Raw genomic sequence first — 23352 nt, forward strand, 5'->3', positions numbered from 1 at the left:
TTAATTAGAATAGGGCCTCTTCTTGAGTTGAGTCCATGAAGTGTGTTCTCATCTGCATTGAGGACGGATGTTAGGGAACTTTCTGAGTGGCAAAAATTGAGTCAAGTATCCTTTTGTCTTTCAAGCGGGAATGTGGGAATTCTCTGGAGATTCTGCAGCGCAAAAGTACCTCATCTCGCATTGAGGGGATAATTTTGTGGTGTTTCTCAAGTTGCGGCGGGAAGTAGCATGTACTTCTCGAGTTGTGACTGGGACCTCAGGAACTGGCTCGATTTGCTTCAGGGAAGTCATGTCCCCTTTGTGTTTGAAGGGGACCTACTGGTTTACTCTGGAGCCGTTAAGTGGGAATATTGCCTCTTCTCGATTTGAGTGCGTAAAGTGTGTTCTCCAGTACACTTAGGACGGATGTTAGGGAACATTCTGAGTCGCATAAATGGAGTCAAGTACCCTTCTGCCTTTCAAGCGGGAATGTGGGATTTCTCTTGAGATTCTGCAGTGCAAAATTTCCTCATCTCGCATTCTTGGATTAAATTTGTAGTGTTTCTCGAATTGTGGCGGGAAGCTGGGGGTACTTCTCGAATTGCGATGGGGACCTCAGGAACTCACTCGAGTTACTTCAGGGAAGTCAAGTCCCCTTTCGTTTTGGAAGGGGAACTTCCGGAATACTTTCGAGCCCTTTAATGGGAATACGGCCTCTTCTCGAGTTGAGTCCATAAAGTGTGTTCTCCTCTCCACTGAGGAGGGATGTTAGGGAACACTCTGAGTCGCCTAAAGGGTGACAAGTATGCTTTTGCCTTTGAAGGGGGAATGTGGGATTTCTCTTGAGATTCTGTATCGCAAAATTTCTTCATCTCGCATTTAGATGATAATTTTGTGATGGTTCTCGAGTTGCGGCCAGAAGGAGGGGCTAATTCTCCAATTGCGACGGGGACCTCAGGAACTGGCTAGGTTTGCTATAGGGAAGTCAAGCCTGCTTTTGTGTTGGAACGGGAATTTCAGGATTACTCTCGAGCCGTTAAATGGGAATATTCCCTCTTCTCGATTTGAGTCAATAAAGTGATTTCTCCTCTCCACTGAGGACGGATGTTAGGGAACATTCTATGTCTTCTAAAGGGAGGCAAGTACCCTTTTGCCTTTCAAGTGGGAATGTGGGATTTCTCTTGAGACTCTGCAGGAGAAATTTTCCTCATCTAACCTTGAGTTCAGAAACTTGGGGTTTTTCCCGAGTTACAGCAGGAAGCTTGGGGTCCTTCTCAAGTTGCGACATGGACCTCAGGAACTCGGTCGTGTAGCCTCTGGGAAGTCAGGTCTCCTTTCATTTTGGTAGGGGCACATCGGGGTTACTCTCGAGGCATGGAATGGGAATAGGGACTCATCTAAAGTTGAGTCCATAATTTCTGTTCTCCTCCCTAGTGGGGACAGCTATGTCAGGGAATGACTTGAGTCATATAAAGTGTGTCAAATTCCTGTTCGCGTTTCAAGTGAGAATGTGGGATTTCTCTTGAGACTCTGCAGGGGAAATTTTCCTCATCTCACCTTGCGTGCAGAATCTTGTGGTTTTTCTCGAGTTGCGGCGGGAAGGTTGGAGTCCCTTTCGAGTTGCGACTGGCATCTCACTAACTCGCTCCTGTAGTCCCTGGGAAGTCAGGTCTCCTTTCGCTTTGGTCTGGGAACATTGGGATTACTCTCGAGACGTGGAATTGGAATAGGGCCTCATCTAGGTTTGAGTCCATCAATTGTGTTCTCTTCTCAAGTTGGGACAGCTATATCAGGGAATGTCTTGAGTCGAATAAAGGGTGTCAATGACCCATTGGTATTTCATGCGGGAATGTGGGATTTGTCTTGAGAATGTACAGGGGTAATTTTCCTCATCTCAACTTGAGTGCTTAATCTTGTGGTTTTTCTCGAGTTGCGAAAGGGACCTCAGGAACTCGCTCGTGCAGTCCCTGGAAAGTCAGGTCTCCTTTCATTTTTTTAAGGAAACATTGGGATTGCTCTCGAGGCGTGGAATGGGAATAGGGCCTCATCCAAAGTTGAGTCCATAAATTGTGTTCTCCTCTAAAGGACAGCTATGTCAGTGAATGTCTTGAGTCGCATAAAGGGTTTTAAGTACCTGTTGGCATTTCAACGGGAATATGGGATTTCTCATGAGACTCTGCAGGGAAAATTTTCCTCATCTCACAATGAGTGCAGAATTTTGTGGTTTTTCTCGTGTTGCGGCGGGAAGCTTGGGCTCCTTCTCGAGTTGTGAAAGGGATCTCAGGAACTCGCTCGTGTATTCACAGGGAAGTCAGTTTTCCTTTCGTTTGGGTAGGGAATATCGGAATTAACCTCGAGGTGTGGAATCGGAATAGGGCTTCATCTAAAGTTGATTCCACATAATGTGTTTTCCTGTCAAGTTGGGACAGCTATGTCAAGAATGTCTTGATTTGCACAAAGGTTGTCAAGTACCCGTTTGCGTTTCAAGCTGTACTGAGGGATTTCTCTTGAGACTGTGCAGGGGAAATTCTCCTCATCGCACCTTGAGTGCAGACACTTGTGCTTTTTCTAGAGTTGCAGCGAGAAGCTTGGTGTCCTTCTCGAGTTGCGACAGGGACCTCAGGAACTCGCTCGTTTAGTCCCTGGGGAGTCAGGTCTCCTTTTGTTTTGGTAGGGGAACATCAGCATTACTATCCAGGTGTGGAATGGGAATAAGGCCCCATCTAAAGTTGAGTCAATAAATTGTGTTCTCCTCTCAAGTGGGGACTGCTATGTCATGGAATGTCTTGAGTGGCATAAAGGGTGTCAAGTAACTGTTCCAGTTTCAAGCAGGAATGTGGGATTTCTCTTGTGACTCTGCAGCGCAAAATTTCCTCATCTCGCATTGAGGGCATAATTTTGTGGTGTTTCTCAAGTTGCAGCAGGAAGCTGGGGGTGCTTCTCGAGTTGCGAGGGCAACTTTAAGAACTCGCTCGGGTTGCTTCAGGTTAGTTAGGTCCCCTTTTGTGTTGGAAGGGGAACATCAGAATTACTCTCGGGCGGTTAAATGGGAATAGGACCTCTTCTTGAGTTTAGTCCTTAAAGGGTGTTCTTCTCTCCAATGGGCACGGCTGTGTGAGGGAATATTCTGAGTCGCCTGAAGGGTGTCAACTACACTTCTGCCTTTCAAGTGGAAATGTGGGGTTCCTCTTGAGATTATGCAGCAAAAAATTTCCTCATCTCGCATTGATGGGATAATTTTGCGGTGTTTCTCCAGTTGCAGAGGAAAGCTGGGTATAGTTCTCGAGTTCTGAAGGGGACATTAGGAAGTCGCTGGGTCTGCTTCAGGAAAGTCAGGTCCACTTTTGTGTTGAAAGGGGAAATTCGGGATTACTCTCGAGTCAATAAATGGAATAGGGCCTTAATAGAGTCCAGAAAGTGAGTTCTGCTCTCCATTTGGGACGGCTGTGCGACGCACATTTCTGAGTCGCATAAAGGGTGTCAAGTACCCTCTTTCCTCAAGCGGGAATGTAGGATTTCTCTTGAGATTCTGCAGCGCAAATTTACCTCATCTCGCATTGAGGGGATAATTTTGTGGTGTTACTCTAGTTGCGGCGGGAGCAGATGGTACTTCTCGATGTGTGACGGGAACCTGAGGAACTCGCTCTGGTTGCTTCAGGGAAGTTAAGTCCCCTTTTGTGTTGGAAGGGGTACTTCTGGATTACTCTAGAGCAGTTAAATGTGAATATTGCCTCTTCTCGATTTGAGTGCATAAAATGTGTCTGCTCTAAACTGAGAACGGATGTTAGGGAAGATTCTGAGTCGCATAAAAGGAGTCAAGTACCCTTTTGCCTTTCAAGTGCGATTTCTCTAGAGAATCTGCAGCACAAAATTATCTCATGGAACATTGAGGGGATAATTTTCTGGTGTTTCTTGAATTTCGGCGGGAAGCAGGGTGTTCTTCTCGAGTTGGGACGGGGACCTCAGGAACCCACTCGAGTTACTTCAGGGAAGTCAGGTCACCTTTTGTGCTGGAAGGTTAACTTCTGGATTACTCTCCAGGCTTTAATAGGAATAGGGCCTCTTCTCGAGTTGAGTCATAATAGTGTGTTCTCCTCTCCAATGGGGAAGGATGTTACGGAACTTTCTGAGTGGCATAAAGTGTGTCAGGTACCCTTTTGCCTTTCAATCAGGAATGTGGTAGTTCTCTAAAGATTCTGCAGCGTAAATTTGCCTTATCTCGCATTGAGGGGTTTAATTTTGTGGTATTTCTCGAGTTCTGCCGGAAAGGAGGTGGTATTTCTCGATTTGCAACGGGGACAACAGGAACTCGCTCAGGATGCTTCAGGGAAGTCAAATCCACTTTTTTGTTGGAAGGGGAACTTCCGGATTACTCTGGAGCTTTTAAGTGGGAATATTGCCTTTTCTCGATTTGAGTCCATAAAGTGTGTTCTCCTCTCCACTGAGGACGGATGTTAGGGAACATTCTGAGTCGCATAAAGGGAGTCAAGTACCCTTTTGCCTTTCCTGCGGGAATGTGGGTTTTCTCTTAATATTTTGCAGCACAAGATGACCTCATCTCTCATTGAGAGGATAATTTTGTGGTTTTCTTGATTTGCTATGGGAAGCAGGGGGAACTACTCAAGTTGTGACTGGGACCTCAGGAACTCACTCGGTTTGCTACCGTGAAGTCATGTCCCCTTTGTGTTTGATGGGGACCTTCCGGATTACTCTGGAGCCGTTAAGTGGGAATATTGCCTCTTGTCGATTTGAGTCCATAAAGTGTGTTCTCCTCTCCAATGAGGACGGATGTTAGGGAACATTCTGAGTCGCATAAAGGGGGTCAAGTACACTTTTGCCTTTCAAGCATGAATATGGGATTTCTCTTGAGATTCTGCAGCGCAAATTTTCCTCATGTCGCATTGAGGGGATAATTTTGTGATGTTTCTTGAATTGCGGCGGTAAGCTGGGGGTACTTCTCGAGTTGCGTCGGGGACCTCAGGAAGTCACCCAAGTTACTTCAGGGAAGTCAGGGCCCGTTCTGTGCTGGAAGAGGAACTTCCGGATTACTCATGAGGCCTTTAATGAGAATAGGGCCTCTTCTCCAGTTAAGTCAATAAAGTTTGTTTTCCTCTCCAATAGGGACAGTTGTTATAGAACTTTCTGTGTGGCATAAAGTGTGTCAAGTACCCTTTTGTCTTTCAAGCGGTAATGTGGGATTTCTCTTGAGATTCTGCAGTGCAAAATTACCTCATCTCGCATTGAGGGGATAATTTTGTGGTGTTTCCCGTGTTGCGGCGGGAAGCAGGGGGTACTTTACTACTCGAGTTGTGACGGGGACCTCAGGAAATCGCTCGGTTTACTTCAGGGAACTCAAGTCCCCTTTTGGGTTCGAAGGGGAACTTCTGGATTACTCTCGAGCCGTTAAATTAGAATATTGCTTCTTCTCGATTTGTGTCCATAAAGTGTTTTCTCCTCTCCACTGAGGACGGATGTTAGGGAACATTCTGAGTCGCATAAAGGGAGTCAAGTACTCTTTTGCCTTTAAAGCGGGAATGTGGGATTTCTCTTGAGATTATGAATCACAAAATTTCCTCATCTCGCTTTGAGGGGATAATTTTGTGGTGTTTCTCGAAATGCGGCGTGAAGCTTGGGGTACTTCTCAAGTTGTGTCGGGGACCTCAGGAACTCACTTGAGTTACTTCAGGGAAGTCAGATCTCCTTTTGTTGGAAAGGGAACTTCCGGATTACTCTCATTGCCTTTAACGGGAATAGGGCCTCTTTTCGAGTTGAGTCCATAAAGTGTGTTCTCCTCTCCAATGGGGACGGATGTTAGGGAACTTTCTGAGTGGCATAAAGTGTGTTAAGTACCCTTTTGCATTTTAAGCGGGAATGTGGGATTTATCTTAAGCTTCTGCAGCTCAAAATTTCCTCATCTCGCCTTGAGGGGATAATTTTATTGTGTTTCTCGAGTTGCAGCCGGATAAAGGGTACTTCTCGAGTTGCGACAGGGACATCAGGAACTCGCTTGGGTTGCTTCAGGGAAGGCAAGTCCCCTTTTGTGTTTGAAGGGGGAACTTCCGGTTTACTCTCAAGCCGTTAAATGTGAATAGGTCCTCATCTCGAATTTAGTCCATGGAGTGTGTTCTCCTGTCCAATGGGGACGGCTGGGTGAGGGAACTCTCTGTGTTGCATAAAGGTTGTCAAGTACCCTTTTGCCTTTCAAGAGGGAATGTGGGATTTCTCTTGAGATTCTGCAGCGCAAAATTTCCTCATCTCGCATTGAGGGGGTAATTTTGTGGTGTTTCTCGAGTTGCAGCGGGAAGCTGGGGGTACTTCTCGAGTTGCGAAGGGTACCTCAGGAACTCACTCGGGTTTCTTCAGGGAAGACAGGTCACCTTTTGTGTTAGAAGGGGAACTTCCGGTTTACTCTCTAGTCGTTAAATGGGAATTGGGCCTCATCTCATATTGAGTCCACTAAGTGTGTTCTCCTCTCCAATGGGGATGGCTGTGTGAGGGAAATTTATTAGTTGCATAAACGTTGTCAAGTACCCTTTTGATTTTCAGGTAGGAATGTGGAATTTCAATTGAATTGTGCAGTGCAAAATTTCCTCATCTCGCATTGACGGGATAATTTTGTGGTGCTTCCCCTTTGGAGGTGGGAAGCTGGGGCTACCTCTCGAGTTGTGATGGGGACCTCAAGAACTCGCCTGTGTTGCTTCAGGGAAGTTAGGTACCCTTTCATGCTGGGAGGGGCATTTTGGGATTACTCTCGAGCCGTTAAATGGGAATAGGGCCTCTTCCCATGTTGAGTCCATAAATTGTGTTCTCCTCTCCAATAGGGACACCTGTGTGATGGGACTTTCTGAGTCGCATAAAGGGTGTCAAGTACATCTTTGCCTTTTCAGCCGGAACGAGGGATTTCTCTTGAATTGTGCAGCGCAAAATTTCCTGATCTCGCATTGATAGGATAATTTTGTGGTGTTTCTCGAGTTGCGGTAGGAAGCTGGGGAACTTTTCGAGTAGTGATGAGAAACTCAGGAATTCACTCTGGTTGCCTCAGGAAAGCCAGGTCCCCTTTTGTGTTGGAAGTGGAACTTCTGGATTACTCTAGAGCCGTTAAATGGGAATAGGGCCTCGTTTCGAGTTGAGTCCATAACGTGTGTTCTCCTCTCCAATGGGGATGGCTGTTTGAGATAACATTCTGGGTCGAATAAAGGGTGTCAAGTATCCTTTTTCCTTTCAAGAGGTAATGTGGATTTTCTCTTGAGATTCTGCAGTGCAAAATTTCCTCATCTCGCAATGAGGGGATAATTTTGTAGTGTATCTCGTGTTGCGGCGGGAAGCTGTGAGTACTTCTCGAGTTGCTATGGGGACCTCAGAAACTCGTTCAGGTTGCTACAGGGAAATCAGGTCCCCTTTTGTGCTGGAGGCGGAACTTCCTGATTACTCTCCTGCCGTTATACGGGAATAAGGCCAGTTCTCGAGTTGAGTCCATAAAGTGTGTTCTCCATTCCAATGTTGACAGCTGTGTGGGGGAACATTCTGAGTCGCATAAAAGGTGTCAAGTACCCTTTTGCCTTTCAAGCGGGAATGTGTGATTTCTCTGGAGATTCTCCAGCACAAAATTTCCTCATCTCGCATTAAGTGGATAATTTTGTGGTGTTTCTCGTGTTTGGGCAATAAGCTGAGGTTACTTCTCGAGTTGCAAATTGGACCACAGGAACTTGCTCTGGTTGCTTCAGGGAAGTCAGATCCCCTTTTTGTTGGAAGGGGAACTTTGGAAATACTCTCGAGCCCTTAAATGGGAATTGGCCTCTTCTCAAGTTTAGTCCATAAAGGGTGTTTTTCCCTCCAATCTGGACTGTTGTGTGAGGAAATTTTCTGAGTCGAATAAACGGTGTCACATACCGTTTTATCTTTCAAGCGGGAATGTGGGATTTGTCTTGAATTCTGCAGCGCAAAATTTACTCATCTTGCATTGAGGGGATAATTTTTTGGTGTTTCTCGAGTTGAGGCAGGAAGCTCTGCGTACTTCTCAAGTTGCGACGGGGACCTCAGGAACTCGATCAGGTTGCTTCAGGGAAGTTAGGTCCCCTTTTGTGTTGGAAGGGGAATTTCGGGATTACACTTGAGCTGTTAACTGGGAATTGGACTTCTTCTCCAGCTGAGTTTAAAAATTGTGTTCTACTTTCCCATGGGGAGTGCTGTGTGAGGGAAATGTCTGAGTCGAATAAAGGATGTCAAGAACCATTTTGTGTTTAAAGGGGAACTTCCGTATTATTCTCGAACTGTTAAATGGGAATTTTACCTCTTCTCGATTTGCGTCCATAAAGTGTGTTCTCCTCTCAACTGAGGACGGAAGTGAGGGAACTTTCTGAGTGGCATAAAGTATCAAGTACCCTTTTGCCTTTCAAGCGGGAATGAGGGATTTCTCTTGAGATTCTGCAGCGCAAATTTTTCTCATCTCACATTGAATGGTTAATTTTCTGGTGTTTCTCGAATTGCGGCCGGAAGCAGAGGGTACTTACTATTCGAGTTGAGACAGGTACCTCAGTAACTCGCTCGGGTTGTTTCAGGGAAGTCAAGTCCCCTTTTGTGTTGGACGGGAACTTCCGGATTACTCTCGATCAGTTAAATGGGAATATTGCCTCTTCTCGAGTTGAGTCCATAAAGTGTGTTCTCCTCTCCACTGAGGACGGATGTTGGGGAACATTCTGAGTCGCCTAAAGGGAGTCAAGAACTCTTTTGCCTTTCAAGCGGTAATATGGGATTTCTCTTGAGATTCTGCAGTGCAAAATAACTTCATCTTGCATTGAGGGGATAATTTTGTGGTGTTTCTCGAGTTACGGTGGGAAGAAGTGGGTACTTCTCGAGTTGCGAGGCGGACCTCAGGAACACGCTTGGGTTGTTTCATGGACGTCAGGTCCCCTTTTTTGTTGATATGGGAACTTCCAGTTTACTCTCGAGCCGTTAAATGGGAATAGGACCTCTACTAGAGTTGAGTCCATAAAGTGTGTTCTCTCCACTGAGGACGAATGTTAGGGACCATTCTGAGTCGCCTAAAGGGAGTCAAGTACCGTTTTGCCTTTCAAGCGGTAATGTGGGATTTCTCTTGAGATTGTGCAGCACAAAATTTCCTCATCTCGCATTGAGGGGATAATTTGGTGGTGTTTCTTGAGTTGCAGCGGGAAACAGGGGGTACTACTCGAGTTGCGACGGGGACCTCAGGAACTCTCTCGGGTTGCTTCAAGGAAATCCAGTCCCCTTTTGTGTTGGAAAGGCAACTTCCTGATTACTCTAGAGTCGTTTAATGGGAATATTGCCTCTCCTCGATTTGAGTCCATAAAGTGTGTTCTCCTCTTCACTGAGGACGGATATTAGGGACCATTCTGAGTCGCCTCAATGGAGTCAAGTACCCTTTTGCCTTTCTAGTGGGAATGTGAGATTTCTCTTGAGATTCTGCAGCGCAAAATTTCCGCATCTTGCATTGAAGGGATAATTTTTTGGTGTTTCTCGTAATGCAGCGGGAAGCCGGGGGTACTTCTCGAGTTCCGACGGGGACCTCAGGAACTCACTCGAGTTTCTTCAGGGAAGTCAGGTCCCCTTTTTGCTGGAAGGGGAACTTCCGGATTACTGTCGAGCCCTTTAAAAGAAATAGGGCCTCTTCTCGAGTTGAGTCCATTAAGTGTGTTCTTCTCTCCAATGGTGACGGATGTTAGGGAACTTTCTGAGTGGCATAAGGTGTGTCAAGTACCCTTTTGCCTTTCAACTGAGAATGTGGGATTTCTCTTGAGATTCTGCAGTGCAAAATTACCTCATCTCCCATTGAGGGGATAATTTTGTGGTGTTTCTCCAGTTGCGGTGGGAAGCAGGGTGTATTTCTCAAGTTGCGACGGGGACCTCAAGAACTCGCTGGGGTTGCTTTAGGGAAGTCAAGTCCCCTTTTATGTTGGAATGGAAACTTTCGGATTACTCTCTAGTCTTTAAATGGGAATATTGCCTCTTCTCGATTTGAGTCCATATAATGTGTTCTCCTCTCCTCTGAGGACGGATGTTAGGTACCATTATGAGTATCCTAAAGCGAGTCAAGTACCCTTTTGCCTTTCATGCGGGAATGTGGGATTTCTCTTGAGATTCTGCAGCTCAAAATTTCCTCAAGTCGCATTGAGGGGATAATTTTGTGGTGTTTCTCGAATTGCGGCGGGAAGCTGGGGGTACCACTCGAGTTACTTCAGGGAAGTCAGGTCCACTTTTGTGTTGGAAGGGGAACTTCTGGATTACTCTCGAGCTGTAAATTGGGAATATTGCCTCTTCTCGATTTGAGTCCATAAAGTGTGTTCTCTCCAATGGTGACGGATGTTGGGGAACTTTCTTAGTGGCATAAAGTGTGTCAAGTACACTTTTGACTTTCAAGAAGGAATGTGGGATTTCTCCTGAGATTCTGCAGCAAAAATTCCTCATCTCGCATTGAGGGGATAATTTTGTGCTGTTTTTCGATTTGCGGCCGGAATCAGGGTGTATTCTTGAATTGCGACTGTGACCTAAGGAACTCACTCGAGTTACTTCAGGGAAGTCGGGTCCACTTTCGTGCTGGAAGGGGAACTTTCACATTACTCTCGATCCCGTTAATGGGAATAGGGCCTCTTCTCGTGTTGAGTGCATAAAGTGTGTTCTCCTCTCCAATGTGGACGGATGTTAATGAACTGTCTTGGCATAAAGTCTGTCAGGTACCCTTTTGCCGTTCAAGGGGGAATGTGGGCTTTCTCTTGAGATTCTGCAGCAAAAATTCCTCATCTCGCATTGAGGGGATAATTTTGTGGTGTTTCTCCAGTTGCCGCGGGAAGCTGGGCGTACTTCTCGAGTTGCGACCTGGTCCACCCGAACTCGCTCGGGTTACTTCAGGGAAGTCAGGTCCCCTTTTGTGTTCGAAGGGGCACTTCCGGATTACTCTCGAGCCATGAAATGGGAATAGGGAATCTTCTCGAGTTGAGTCCATAAAGTGTCTTCTCCTCTCCAATGGGGACGGCTGTGTGAGGGAACCTTCTGAGTCACATAAAGGGTGTCAATTAAACTTTTGCCTTTCAAGTGGCAAAGTGGGATTTCTCATGATATACTGCAGAGCAAAATTTCCTCATCTGACATTAAGGGGATAATTTTGTGGTGTTTCTCGAATTGCAGTGGGAAGCTGGGGGTTCTTCTCCTGTTGCGATGGGGACCTCAAGAACTCGCTCGGTTTGCTTCAGGGAAGTCAGGTCCCTCTTTGCGTTGGAAGGGGATATTCTGCATTACTCTCGAGCCATTAAAAGCGAATAGGGCCTCTTCTCGAGCTGAGTCCATAAATGGGTTCTCCTTTCCAAAGGGGAAGTCTGTTTGAGGGAAGTTTGTGAGTCGCATAAAGGGAGTCAAGTACACTTTTCCCTTTCAAGTGGGAATGAGGATTTTCCCTTCAGATTCTGCAGTGCATAATTTCCTCTTCTCACATTCAGGGAATAATTTTGTAGTGTTTCTCGAGTTGCGGCCGAAAGCTGGGGGTACTTCTCGAGTTGCGATGGGGATATCAGGAACTCACTCAGGTTGCTTCAGGGAAGCCAAGTCCCCTTTTGTGTTGGAAGGGGAACTTCCGGACTGCTCTAGAGCCGTTAAATGGGAATATTGCCTCTTCTCGATTTTAGTCCATAAAGTGTGTTCTCCTCTCCACTGAGGACGGATGTTAGGGACCATTCTGTGTCTCCTAATGGAGTGAAGTTCCCTTTTGTGCTGGAAGGGGAAATTCCATATTACTCTCGAAGCGTTAACAGGAATATTGCCTCTTCTCGATTTGAGTCCATAAAGTGTGTTCTCCTCTCCACTGAGGACGAATGTTAGAAACCATTCTGAGTCGCGTAAAGGGAGTCAAGTACCCTTTTGTGCTGGAAGGGGAAATTCCGGATTACTCTCGAGCCCTTTAATGGGAATAGGGCCTGTTCTCGAGTTTAGTCCATAAAGTGTGTTCTCCTCTCAACTGAGGACGGATGTTAGGGACCATTCTGAGTCGCCTCAAGGGAGTTAAGTACGCTTTTTCCTTTCAAGCAGGAATATGGGATTTCTCTTGAGATTCGGCAGCGCAAAATTTCCTCATGTTACATTGAGGGGATACTTTTTTGGTCTTTCTTCAATTGCGGCAGGAAGCTGCGGGTACTTCTTGAGTTGCGAGGGGGAACTCAGGTACTCACTCGAGTTACTTCAGGGAAGTCAAGTCCCCTTTTTTGCTGGAAGGGGAATTTCCGGATTATTTTCGAGCCGTTTAATGGGAAAAGGGCCTCTTCTCGAGTAGAGTTCAAAAAGTGTTTTTTCCTCTTCAATGGTTACGGTTGGGAAAGGGAACTTTCTGAGTCGCATAAAGGGTGTGAAGTACACTTTTGACTTTCAAGAGGGAAAGTGGGATTTCTCTTGAGAGTCTGCTGGGCAAAAATTTCTCATCTTGCACTGAGGAGATAATTCTGCGGTGTTTCTCTTCTTGCTGCCAGAAGTTGTGGGTAATTCTCGAGTTGCGACGGGGACATCAGGAAATTGCTCGGGTTGCTTCATGGAAACAGGTCCCCGTTTGTACTGGAAGGGAAACGTCGAGAATACTCTCAAGCCTTTAAATGGCAATAGGGCCTCTTCTCGAGATGAGTCCATAAAATGTGTTCTCCACTCCAATGGGGACAGCTGCTAGGAAACTTTCCGAGTCCCCTAAAGGGTGTCAAGAACGCTTTTGCATTTCAAGCGGGAATGTAGGAATTCTCTTGGGATTCTGCAACGCCCAATTTCCTCATATCGCTTTGAGGGGATTTATTAGTGGTATTTCACGAGTTTCGGTGGGAAACTGGGAATATATCTTGAGTTTCGAAGGGGACAACATGAACTCGCTGGGGTAGCTTCAGGGAAGTCAGGACCCCTTTTGTTTTGGAAGAGGAACTTCCTGTTTACTCGCGAGTCTTTAAATGGAAATAGGGCCTCATCTTGAATTGAGTCCATAAAGTGTGTTCTCCTCTCCACTGGGGACGGCTGTGTGAGGGAACTTTCTGAATCGCATAAAGGGTGTCAAGAAACTCTTTGCCTTACAAAAGGGAATGTGGTATTTCTCTGGAGATTCTGCAGCGCAAAATTTCCTCATCTCGCATTGAGTGGATAATTTTGTGGTGTTTCTCGACTTGCGGCGGGAAGCTGGGAGACTTCTCCAGTTGCGACAGGGACCTCAGGAACTCGCTCGGGTTGATTCAGGGAAGTCATGTTCCCTTTTGTGTTGGAAGGGGAACTTCCGGTTTACTCTCGAGCCGTTAAATGGGAATAGGGGCTTATGTTGAATTTACCATAAAGTGTGTTCTCCTCTCCAATGGGTCTGATGTTAGTGAAATTTCTGAGTTTCATAAAGGGTGTTAAGTACCCTTTTGCCTTTCAAGAGGGAATGTGGTATTTAACTTGAGATTCTGCAGCGTAAAATTTCCTCATTTCGCATTGAGGAGATAATTTTGTGGTGTTTCACGAGTTACGGAAGAAAGCTGGGGTTACTTCTCGAGTTGGAACGGGGACCTCAGGAACTCGCTCGGGTTGCTTCTGGGAAGTCAGGTCCCCTTTTGTGTTAAAGGGGAACTTCCGGTTTACTCTTGAGCCACTAAATTTATATAGGGGCTCACCTAGAATTGAGTCCATAAAGTGTGTTCCCCTATCCAAAGACTTGTCACTATGAGGGAACTTTCTGAGTCACATAAAGGATTTAAAGTACACTTTGACCTTTCAAGAGGGAATGTGGTATTTCTCTTGAGATTCTGCAGCGCAAAATTTCCTCATCTCGCATTGAGGGGATAATTTTGTGGTGTTTCTCGAGTTGCGGCAGGAAGCTGGGGGTACTTCTCGAGTTGCGACGGGGTCCTCAGGAACACGCTTGGGTTGCTTCAGGGAAGTCAGGTCTCCTTTGGTGTTGGAAGGGGAATTTCCGTTTTACTCTCAAGCCGTTAAATGGAAATAGGGGCTCATTTCAAATTGAATCCATAAAGTGTGTTCTCGTGTCCAATATGAACGGCTGTGTGAGGGGACTTTCAGAGTCGCATAAAGGGTATCAAGTACCCTTTTGCCTTTCAAGAGGGAATGTGGTATGTCTCTGGAGATTCTGCAGTGCAAAATTTCCTCATCTCGCATTGAGGGGATAATTTGTGGTGTTTCTCGAGTTGTGGATGGAAGCTGAGGGTACTCCTCGACTTGCGACATGGACCTCAGAAACTCGCTCGGGTTGCTTCAGGGAAGTCAGGTTCACTTTTGTGTTGGAAGGGGAACTACCGGTTTACTCTGGAGCCATTAAATCGGAATAGGGGCTCCTCTCGAATTTACCATATAGCGTGTTCTCCTCTCCAATGGGGACTGATATTAGTGAAAAATCTGAGTGGCATAAAGGGTGTCAACTACCCTTTTGCCTTTCAAGAGGGAATGTGGTATTTCTCTTGAGAGTTTGCAGCGCAAAATATCCTCATCTTGCATTTAGGGGATAATTTTTTGATGATCTCGAGTTACGGCACGAAGCTGGGGGTACTTCTCGAGTTGCGACGGGGACCTCAGGAACTCGTCCCGGTTGCTTCAGGGAAGTCAGGTCCCCTTTTGTGTTGGAAGGGGAACTTCCAGTTTACTCTTGAGCCACTAAATTTATATAGGGGCTCACCTTGAATTGAGTCCATAAAGTGTGTTCCCCTATCCAAAGGCTTCGTCACTGTGAGGGAACTTTCTGAGTCGCATAAAGGATTTCAAGTACCCTTTTGCCTTTCAAGAGGCAATGTGGTATTTCTCTTGAGATTCTGCAGCACAAAATTTCCTAATCTCACATTGAGGGGATAATTTGTGTTGTTTCTCGAGTTGCGGCGGGAAGCTGGGGGTATGTCTCGACTTACGACGGGAACCTCAGGAACTCGTTCGGGTTGCTTCAGGGAAGTCAGGTCCCCTTTGGTGTTGGAAGGGGAACTTCCGGTTTACTCTGGAGCCGTTAAATGGAAAAAGGGGCTCATCTCGAATTGAATCCATAAAGTGTGTTCTCCTGTCCAATGGGAATGGCTGTGTGTGGGAAATTTCTGAGTCGCATTAATGATGTCACGTACCCTTTTGCCTTTCAAGAGGGAATGTGGTATTTCTCTTGAGATTCTGCACGCAAATTTTCCTCATCTCGCATTGAGGGGATAATTTAGTGGTGTTTTTCGAGTTGCGGCGGGAAGCTGGGGGTACTGCTCGAGTTGCGACAGGGACCTCAGGAACTCGCACGGGTTGCTTCAGGGAAGTCAGGTCCCCTTTGGTTTTGGAAAGGGAACTTCCGGTTTTCTCTCGAGCTTTTAAATGGGAATAGGGGCTCATCACGAATTGAGTCCATAAAGTGCTTTCTCCTGTCCAATGGGGACGGCTATGTGAGTGAACTTTCTTAGTCTCATAAAGGGTGTAAAGTACTCTTTTTCCTTTTAAGAGGGAATGTAGTATTTAACTTGAGATTCTGCGGCGCAAAATTTCCTCATCTCGCATTGAGGGGATAATTTTGTGGTGTTTCACGAGTTACGGAGGGAAGCTTGGGTTACTTCACGAGTTGGAATGGGGACCTCAGGAACTCGCTCGGGTTGTTTCAGGGAAGTCAGGTCCCCTTTTGTGTTGAAGGGGAACTTCCGGTTTTCTCTCGAGCAGTTGAATGGAAATAGGAGCTCATCTCGAACTGAATCCATAAAGTGTGTTCTCGTGTAAAATATGAACGGCTGTCCATGGTATTCTCCGGGCAAGAACACTGGAGTGCTTTGTCGTTGCCTTATCCAGGTCAGGAAGGATTCTTGTCTTCTCTCCTTGGCGACAGTGATTTCCACACGTTCCTTAGGAGCCCAGAGGATGTTTCTGAGAATCGGGGATATATGCTTCTGGGATCGGAGAGTCCTGTGCTACTACATGTGTCTATTCCTTTGCATGTGGTTCCTCACCCGAAAGGGGGACTGGATCCTGACGTTTTCCAACTTGCCTCCGATCCCTGGGGACAACCCTCTCTGGGGGGAACGTTCCTCACGCTCTCTCTCCCTGCGGATGGAAGCTAGAGGACTTGGGGGAACATTTCTGACAGAGCATCCCTGGTGGCTCACACCGTCAAGAGTCTGCCTGCGATGCAGGAGACCCGGGTTCCATCCCCGGGCCACGACGGTCTGCTGGAGAAGGACAAGGCAACCCGCTCCAGGACCCGACACTGATGTCTAGAAATCTCCTGGACTGACTCCCCCTCCACCGACTGGTTTCGAATCCGCTCCAGGGATGAACCTGTGTGTTTCCTTGGTTCCCCTACAAGTGCCTCTGAGGAAAGAATAAGTACCTGATTGCTTGCACCCAGGCCTGCTTTCTCGAACACGTCCCTCGACATCACAGCCTCCTGAGAGGAGAAACGACAGATAACTCTTTCACTGAACGGATGATCTGTGCTCAGAAACTCTTTCCACTACATGGAGGCCCGTACTAACTAACCTATTTGGTCCCTCCCTCCTTCCTTCCCTCGTCTCTTCCTTCTTTCCTTCTGAGTTGGTCCCCGCCTTCCTTTCCTTTTTCTTCTTTTTCTTTCACGTCCAGGTATGCACACACACACACACACACACACACATGTGCGCGTCCGTCTCTCAAGTATGCATGTACATGCACGCAATCACACACACAGTCACCAGCTCAGCGTTTCATGGGTTCCAGGCAAGTGTCAGAGGAGGGAACTGCTGGGGTCCGGAGTAGGCCACCGTCCCCACCCCACCCCACGTGAACCTCCGTGCCCTATGGAGTGTTTTGGATTCAAGTGACTTTAAGAACCGGCCAGCGCCAGAGGAACCATCTTCCTTTTCTGTCCCTCTGAAGGCAGGCAGTAATGAAAACCTCCTCCCACGGAGGGGAAAGATGTCAAGTGATGATGGCCGCTTCGACCCATGTCCGTGATCCTCAAAGACATGAGCGGGGTGTCCCGGGTTCCAAAAAGGAGGCGACTCCTTTGGCCTGACACAAGGCGACTTTGTCCCTCAGCCTCCCTCCCCACCGCCCAGCCCCCTTTCTCTGCGCGGTGCTGAAGCGGGCAGCCTCAAGGTAGAGACATGGAGACGTGGGGGGATGGGGGTGGGTTGGGCGGATCACCATTCAATACAGAGCATCTCGAGGCAAAGTCGAAGGCTCTGACTTGACTGGAAAGCTTTCTGCATTTGAATGAATCTATCCGACAAGGCCCTGCAGAGGGGAGGGGCCCACAGACAATAGCGCCTGCCTGCCTGCCTGCCTGCCTGCCTGCCAGCCTGCCAGGCTGGAGGCCGGCCTGCCAGGCTGAGGAGGCCCTCTGGCAGTGGCGGGGCCAGGCCCCCGACTCTTGCAACTCGATCCCTTCAAGAAAACTTCTGCGGTGACTCCTGTCCAGGGAATCATGCAAATTGGCCTGTTTCTGAAAAAGGCCCGAGTCACAGCCGTGACAGATTCTCTGCATCTCTTGACACCTGGATTGACCTGCACCCTCCCATCCTTTCAGATCCTTTGGACACGCTTGAAGAAGCCTTTGGCCTCGGCCAGAATACAAGCCCCAAGATAAACAAATACTTTTTGTCTGTTTTTGGGAGCAGGGCGAAAACGATGTATGACCGTGGGTTGGAGAGAAACCTGCTCGTCTCACACATCTGAAGGCAGGAAGTCTTCAGTGGGGCAGAAACTGCCTTCACTTCTCAGGGGGACTGGGAGTTTCCCCTTGCCTCCCGTGCCCCAAACCCCAAGCCCCAGCACTACACACACAAACACACACACACACACCGCCCCCGCCACCACGACAGACCCCCCCCCGCCATTCGACCCCCGCTCCCCCCCCAGTCTTCCCAACCTCACACCATCCCCACCCCCAACCCCGGCCACTGAGGGGGGCCCAGGGAGAGGGATGACTGTCTCAGCCCCGGTTCTGAGATGTCACTTGTGAAACCGCTCTAGGCCGAGATGCCAGATTGCTGTCCTGATGCTTGGTGTCCGTCTCCATCAGCCATGCCCGAAAGGCACGGGAAATAATGGAGAGTAAATAGCAAATGGACAGTAAACACAATATGATCCTCCTGAACACAACACGGCCATTTTTATGGATCCACGTAGTGGTCGTTGGTATCCCTACTTGATGCATGAGTCAGGAGGCATTGGTAGGGATTCTTTTTCATGAATGACATCAATAAACATATTGTACGAAGTCAGTATCCTCATAGATATATACACATATAGATACGGATGTATTCTACTTGACTGTAAGGCTGAAATAAGCATGGCTTGCCATGCAAAACCCCGAATCTGTGTCACCGTGAAATCCGTGGGGACGTTTCGCTGACAGTGATCCAGAAACCATCTTGGGACTAGACAGGTATAGAGATCTGTGTCTGTCAAGATGGGAGAAGAGAACACAAACGAGTTCACAGAGGTGAGCTAGCATCATGGTTCAAACGCGGGGCCGTGGACATGTCTTCACGATCCTGCCCAGGTCCTGGATCACCTCTTGACCTTTCTGGGTCGCTCAGTGCACTGAGTTCTAAGGGCAAATAGTCCTCGATCTAAATCCACGCTCCGAGGACTGCTCTTCCCGCTTGCTGCTCCATTACAAATCCTCGTCTAGTCACGTGTGCATGCCATGACATCCCTAGCAGGTGGGATAAGGAGCAAGCACTGGGCCTGTGTGGGGGGAGAGCGTTTAGGGAAGGGAAGCTCCGTTTCCTCCCTCCCCCAAGAATGAAGGCATCCTTCCTGTATCTTTCTACACTGCCTGTGCCGTCATCCACGTTCACGAACACCGAACGGCCACTGATGTGGATACACGTAGAGATCGTCGACATCCCCACTGGATGCATGCATGGGATTCACACAGACTCGATTTAGTTTAGCTTTGATCGGGTACCCTATCCGGAGAGATCACGTGGGTGGGTCAGAAAGCTAACCCCAGAACGGAACCAAACCCGAACCCCACAGCCACGTCGAGGCAGTGCTGAACCAGAGGCACTCACCCATCCTATGAGGTGACCCAGATGGTGAAGGAGCGTTTGTTCTCACGTATGGACGTGGAGTTTTGAAGGGTCACTTGCCAGTGACGCAGATGGCACGTGAGTGGCCGGAGATGTTTCTCAATAGGTTCTCTCGGGATGTCTCAGGGTGCTGGGTACAGGGGCACCCCAGGAGGTCCAATCCACCGAAAGGTCCAGCGTGCGGGGCAGGCACAGAACGTTTTCGTGCAGGGCCGAGCGAGGAGAAATCAGGGGTGCATTCCTCCAAGCCCCACACTTCTTGAAAGGGGTTCCACGTAGCATTCTGTAAGGCCAGGGGATGGAGGGACAGGGCACGTGGTTGCAAACGTCTGGTTGTAGGAATTTGTTGTCTTTGGGGACTGCTCACCATGTAGGTCAAGGAGGATACACACAAAGGTTGGTTTATTTGTACTATGAGCCCACCTCTATTCGTGTGTGTGTTTGTGTGTGAGAGAGAGAGAGACACAGAGAGAGGCCTTTGTGTTTATAAAGCAAGAAGCACCGAAGACTTTCTTTAACTCACGTTTCCCTTCATTACAGTCATGATGGTCCCATGATTTGGAGGACGACATTGAATGTTTCAGGGTAGATGATTTTAGAACGTCGTGCAGGGGCTTCCCTGCCTGGTGGTCCAGTGGTTAAGAATCCACCTGTCAATGAGGCAAGGGAGAGGGTGTTTTCGATTGAACCCTGATCCGGGAAGATACCCCTGGGCTACAGGCAGGTTCAAGGCAAACTTACAGAATGGACCATGCCAGGCGTGAAGGCGAGGGCAGACGGGGGACTCTGGGCGAGGAGGACTGACATGGACTGGCACTGCTGTCTCCGTCCGTGTGGGTGGTTACGTGGGTGGTGTCCAGCACGCTCCTCTGGGGCAGGATGTTCCTAGGACCGTTGGGAGCGCGCGGGAGGAGCAAGGGACCGAAGGGAACTCTCTGTCCTGTCTGCTCCATTTTGCCCCTGGAACCCTCATCTGCTCAAAGAGGGGCTTCATCCTATGGAAAGACGAACCCACACGTGAGTGCACCTCCTTTCTGGTTCACTTGGAATCTGAAAGCGTGACGGTCAGATTCACTCAACTCTCTGGATCTCTGTTCTTCCTGAGATCCTGGCCTACGACTCACTGGAAGAACACACGGAGCCGGATGAGATCTCCCTCTGCCCGGCGGCTCCAGTGTGCGCACATGTCGATGGCGATGGCCTGTGGACATCGCACTGAGAGCCTAACCCCGGTGTTTCAGACGCCTGTGTCCACAGTGGGTGAATGGTTCTAAGTGCGGGAAGCCCAAACCTTGCCACGGCCTGTTCGATCTGCAGGGCCTCTGCAAAGAGAATGAACGCGCCGGGTCTCATGACCGATCGATCCCCTCCTGGGAGCCAGCCTGGTGCCTGATCTGTTTTACAGTCCACAGGCACACACTGGCTCTGGGGAGTTGTGTTCCTCCCCCTCCTCTCTGCCCCCACCCATCCCCCCACGTGCACGCTGCTCCCCCACCCCGCCTGGCCCCGGCCCATCCGGGTCTCCCCCACCCGTGGAAAAGCCCAAGAAAAAAGGGTCCCAGAACGACGCAGGCGAGAAACAGAAGAAGTCCACTCAGATGCGGTGAGGAGACACCTGAGCATACCTGAGTTGGTGAGAGGCCAGTGCGAGTAGCGCTCCAGAGTTCAGAGGAGGAGGAAGAGGAGCAGGAGGGAGAGAGCGAGGCGGGGGGTGGGGGTGGATTGGGGGGGATGGGGAGGCAGGCCGATGCTGTCTCAGGGAGCTGACGTGGGGAAAACGTTCCCCTTCGGAAGGGCGCTCCGAAGAGAGAGTTCCGGCGGGCTGGACCTTGAGAGCACAAAAGGCTTCGTTGTGGAGGCTGATCTTAAAGCTGAGAGTGGGAACCATCCAGACGTAGGAAAGACACCAGGCCGAGAAGGCAAGACAGATTCTCTACAAAAGGGAATTCGATGCCTTTCTGTCAAGGTTTTACGTAATCAGACTATCATGGAAATCCATCCATCCATCCGTCCCTCCGTCCATCCACCATCGTTGCGCTCCTTTTCTGTTCTCTACATTTTTAGTGGCGAGTGAGTGAGAGAGTCTGTGAGGTTTGAAAGGATTTTTGAATGTCGCGGGACCATGGTACTTCTCAGTCGTGGATGAACATGAACGTGACGGCTTCTTTGGTCAGCTTCAGCTTTCAGGGTTATCCGGATCTCCCCCACCAAGTGAGGCCTGTGTGTCGCTGTGTGCTGGAGGACAGCGGGCTCTCCACATCTTGATCTTGGACTGAACAAAACCACCGTTGGGAGTGTGTTCCTTGGCTTCATTTGATTTCCCTATGGCACTCACCTTACCGTCCTGTCCACTCTTTGGATCCTTTATCTCCCCCTCCCCCTCAATTCAATCAGTCATTTTCTTTCTCCTGGTTCTCACCCTAGTTTCTCTTCCCCCTGCCCCACCCCCAAGACAAGTCCCTCTCGTCTCACATTGATGTCTAACTGACTGACAACGTTTTCTTTGGCCTGGCTGCCTGCCTTCTTTCTTTCTTTCCCTTTTTTTTCATGTTTATTTTTTGTCCCCCCATGAATGTTCCACTGTACACGCGATTGTTTAGTGTAGTGCATAACACGGCGATCCCCAGGATACCTCTAGTTCGTGATGGCCCGTCACCGCTTGGTGTCCCGGCAAATGACCTTTGGTGTCATGACGTGCCCGTGACTCATTCGTCTCGTAAGTGGACGGTTGTGCCGCTTCGTCTGTCTCCCTCACCAGTGGCACTCATTCATTCTCTCCCCCAACCCACTCCTGCCACCGTCCCCCCCCCCGCCCACACCCACGTCCCTCCGCTGGCCACCACCCTTGTGTTCCTTTGTGATATTTGTGAGCCTGCTTTTGTTTTGTTCTGTTCTGTCCACGGTGTATCGTTTGGGAGATTCTGCATGGAACCGACGGATCTGAGGTATTTCATTTAGCATCATAGCCTCTGAAGGTCTCTCCAAGTTCCTGCAGACTGCGAGTTTTCATTCCCTTCTGCTGGTTGAGTCCCATTCCTGTGTGGGGCTGGGGTGGGGTAGGAGTGGGTGTGTGTGCCTGCACGTGCGCACTGTGCGTGCACATGTACAGATACAGGCGTAGGCACACAGACAGAGAGTTCTATCATTATGTGTGTACGGATGTCTACCTAGGTATAGGTGTGGATTCCACACATACAAACGTATGTGTTTATGTTGGGTTGGGTCAAATGGGGAATCTTTGGTGGAGTGTTCCGAAGGATCACAGGACTCTTTTCCCTGGTGATGTGGTTTCTCTCTGTGTGAGGGGCCAGGTGATGAGAGCTGATATCTCTGAGTCCACCCACATATGAGCGTGTGTATTCATGTCTGTGTCTATCCGTATACGTATGTGTATGTATGCATGTGTATATGGATATACACCCAAGCATACACGCCCACTATAAATGCCTAGGCATACACGTGCACACACAGACACATGCGTGTACGTGAGCATGCCCTTCTTTCGTATTTTTTTATATGCATGTGTGCACGCATATATAGAGGCGAATATGCGTGCGTATACATATGTACATGCGTATATGCACATGTGTATGCGTTCTCTCTCTCTCTCGCTCACTCGCTCTGTCTCTCTGACTTTTAAGGTGCCAGAGCTGTTCTACGACTTGACTTTCCTGCCTGCCCGGTGATTTTGTTTCATATCGTTTCTGTTCGAATTCCAAAAGTTATTTATTCATTTAATTGGCTGTTGTCATGGAACCCGGGGTTTATTTAGTGGATCCCTATGGACTCGGTCCTCCTCAACACCACGCCCCTCCCCTCCCCACCCCCCCACCCCCGCAGCCCTGGCATCCTAGACCCTCCTTTCTGGTGTTTGTGGCCAGCTATTTTGAAATCCATGTTCTCTTGACCTCAAGTGCACTTTCCCCACCCACCCGCGCATGCTTGTGTTTGTCGTCTTTGGACTTTGTCAGGGTCTCTACCCAGGTTGAGTTTTGTTTTTCTCTTGTTGGGGATCCGAGTGTCTCCTCCCTTTCCTTTCTTGCTCGTGGGCTTGCGTGTCTGTGTCTGCTCTGGAAAGTCTTGCTTTGGTCTCTGAGCAGCGCTTGCCTGGTTTCGCTTTGCCGGTCGGTTCGGTCCCTCCCTCCCTCCCTCCCTCCCTCTTTCGGGGGAGTGGGGCCGGGGCAGCCTGGGATGTCACTGGTGCCCCTCTCTCTGCTGACCCCACCCCGAGACCCCGCCGCCGGGTCACCGTGGAATGTCCCCCCACCACCCTGGAATCGCTTGGGGGAGCGCGTCTCCTTCGGGGCAGCCTCCTGAGGAGATATTTCCCAGCTCGTCTCCCTTCTGCGGCCGGGGTCGCGTCGCA

At 48.8% G+C, this 23352-nt stretch overlaps 1 protein-coding gene across 1 annotated transcript in view; it reads left to right on the top strand.

Annotated features, from left to right (window-relative positions):
- Positions 1–17850, top strand: part of LOC148774616 (uncharacterized) — an 89544-nt gene extending 71694 nt beyond the window's left edge. Inside the window, exons 4-5 of the mRNA XM_088828876.1 lie at positions 16984–17043; positions 17806–17850. Coding sequence (XP_088685002.1) covers positions 16984–17043; positions 17806–17850 — 105 coding nt within the window. The remainder of the gene's footprint in view (positions 1–16983; positions 17044–17805) is intronic.
- Positions 17851–23352: the final 5502 nt, after the last annotated feature.

Source organism: Moschus berezovskii, chromosome 20 (genome assembly GCF_049115385.1).
Source record: "Moschus berezovskii isolate FMDL1 chromosome 20, NW_MosBer_1.0, whole genome shotgun sequence".
In the NCBI taxonomy this organism is placed as follows: Eukaryota; Metazoa; Chordata; class Mammalia; order Artiodactyla; family Moschidae; genus Moschus; species Moschus berezovskii.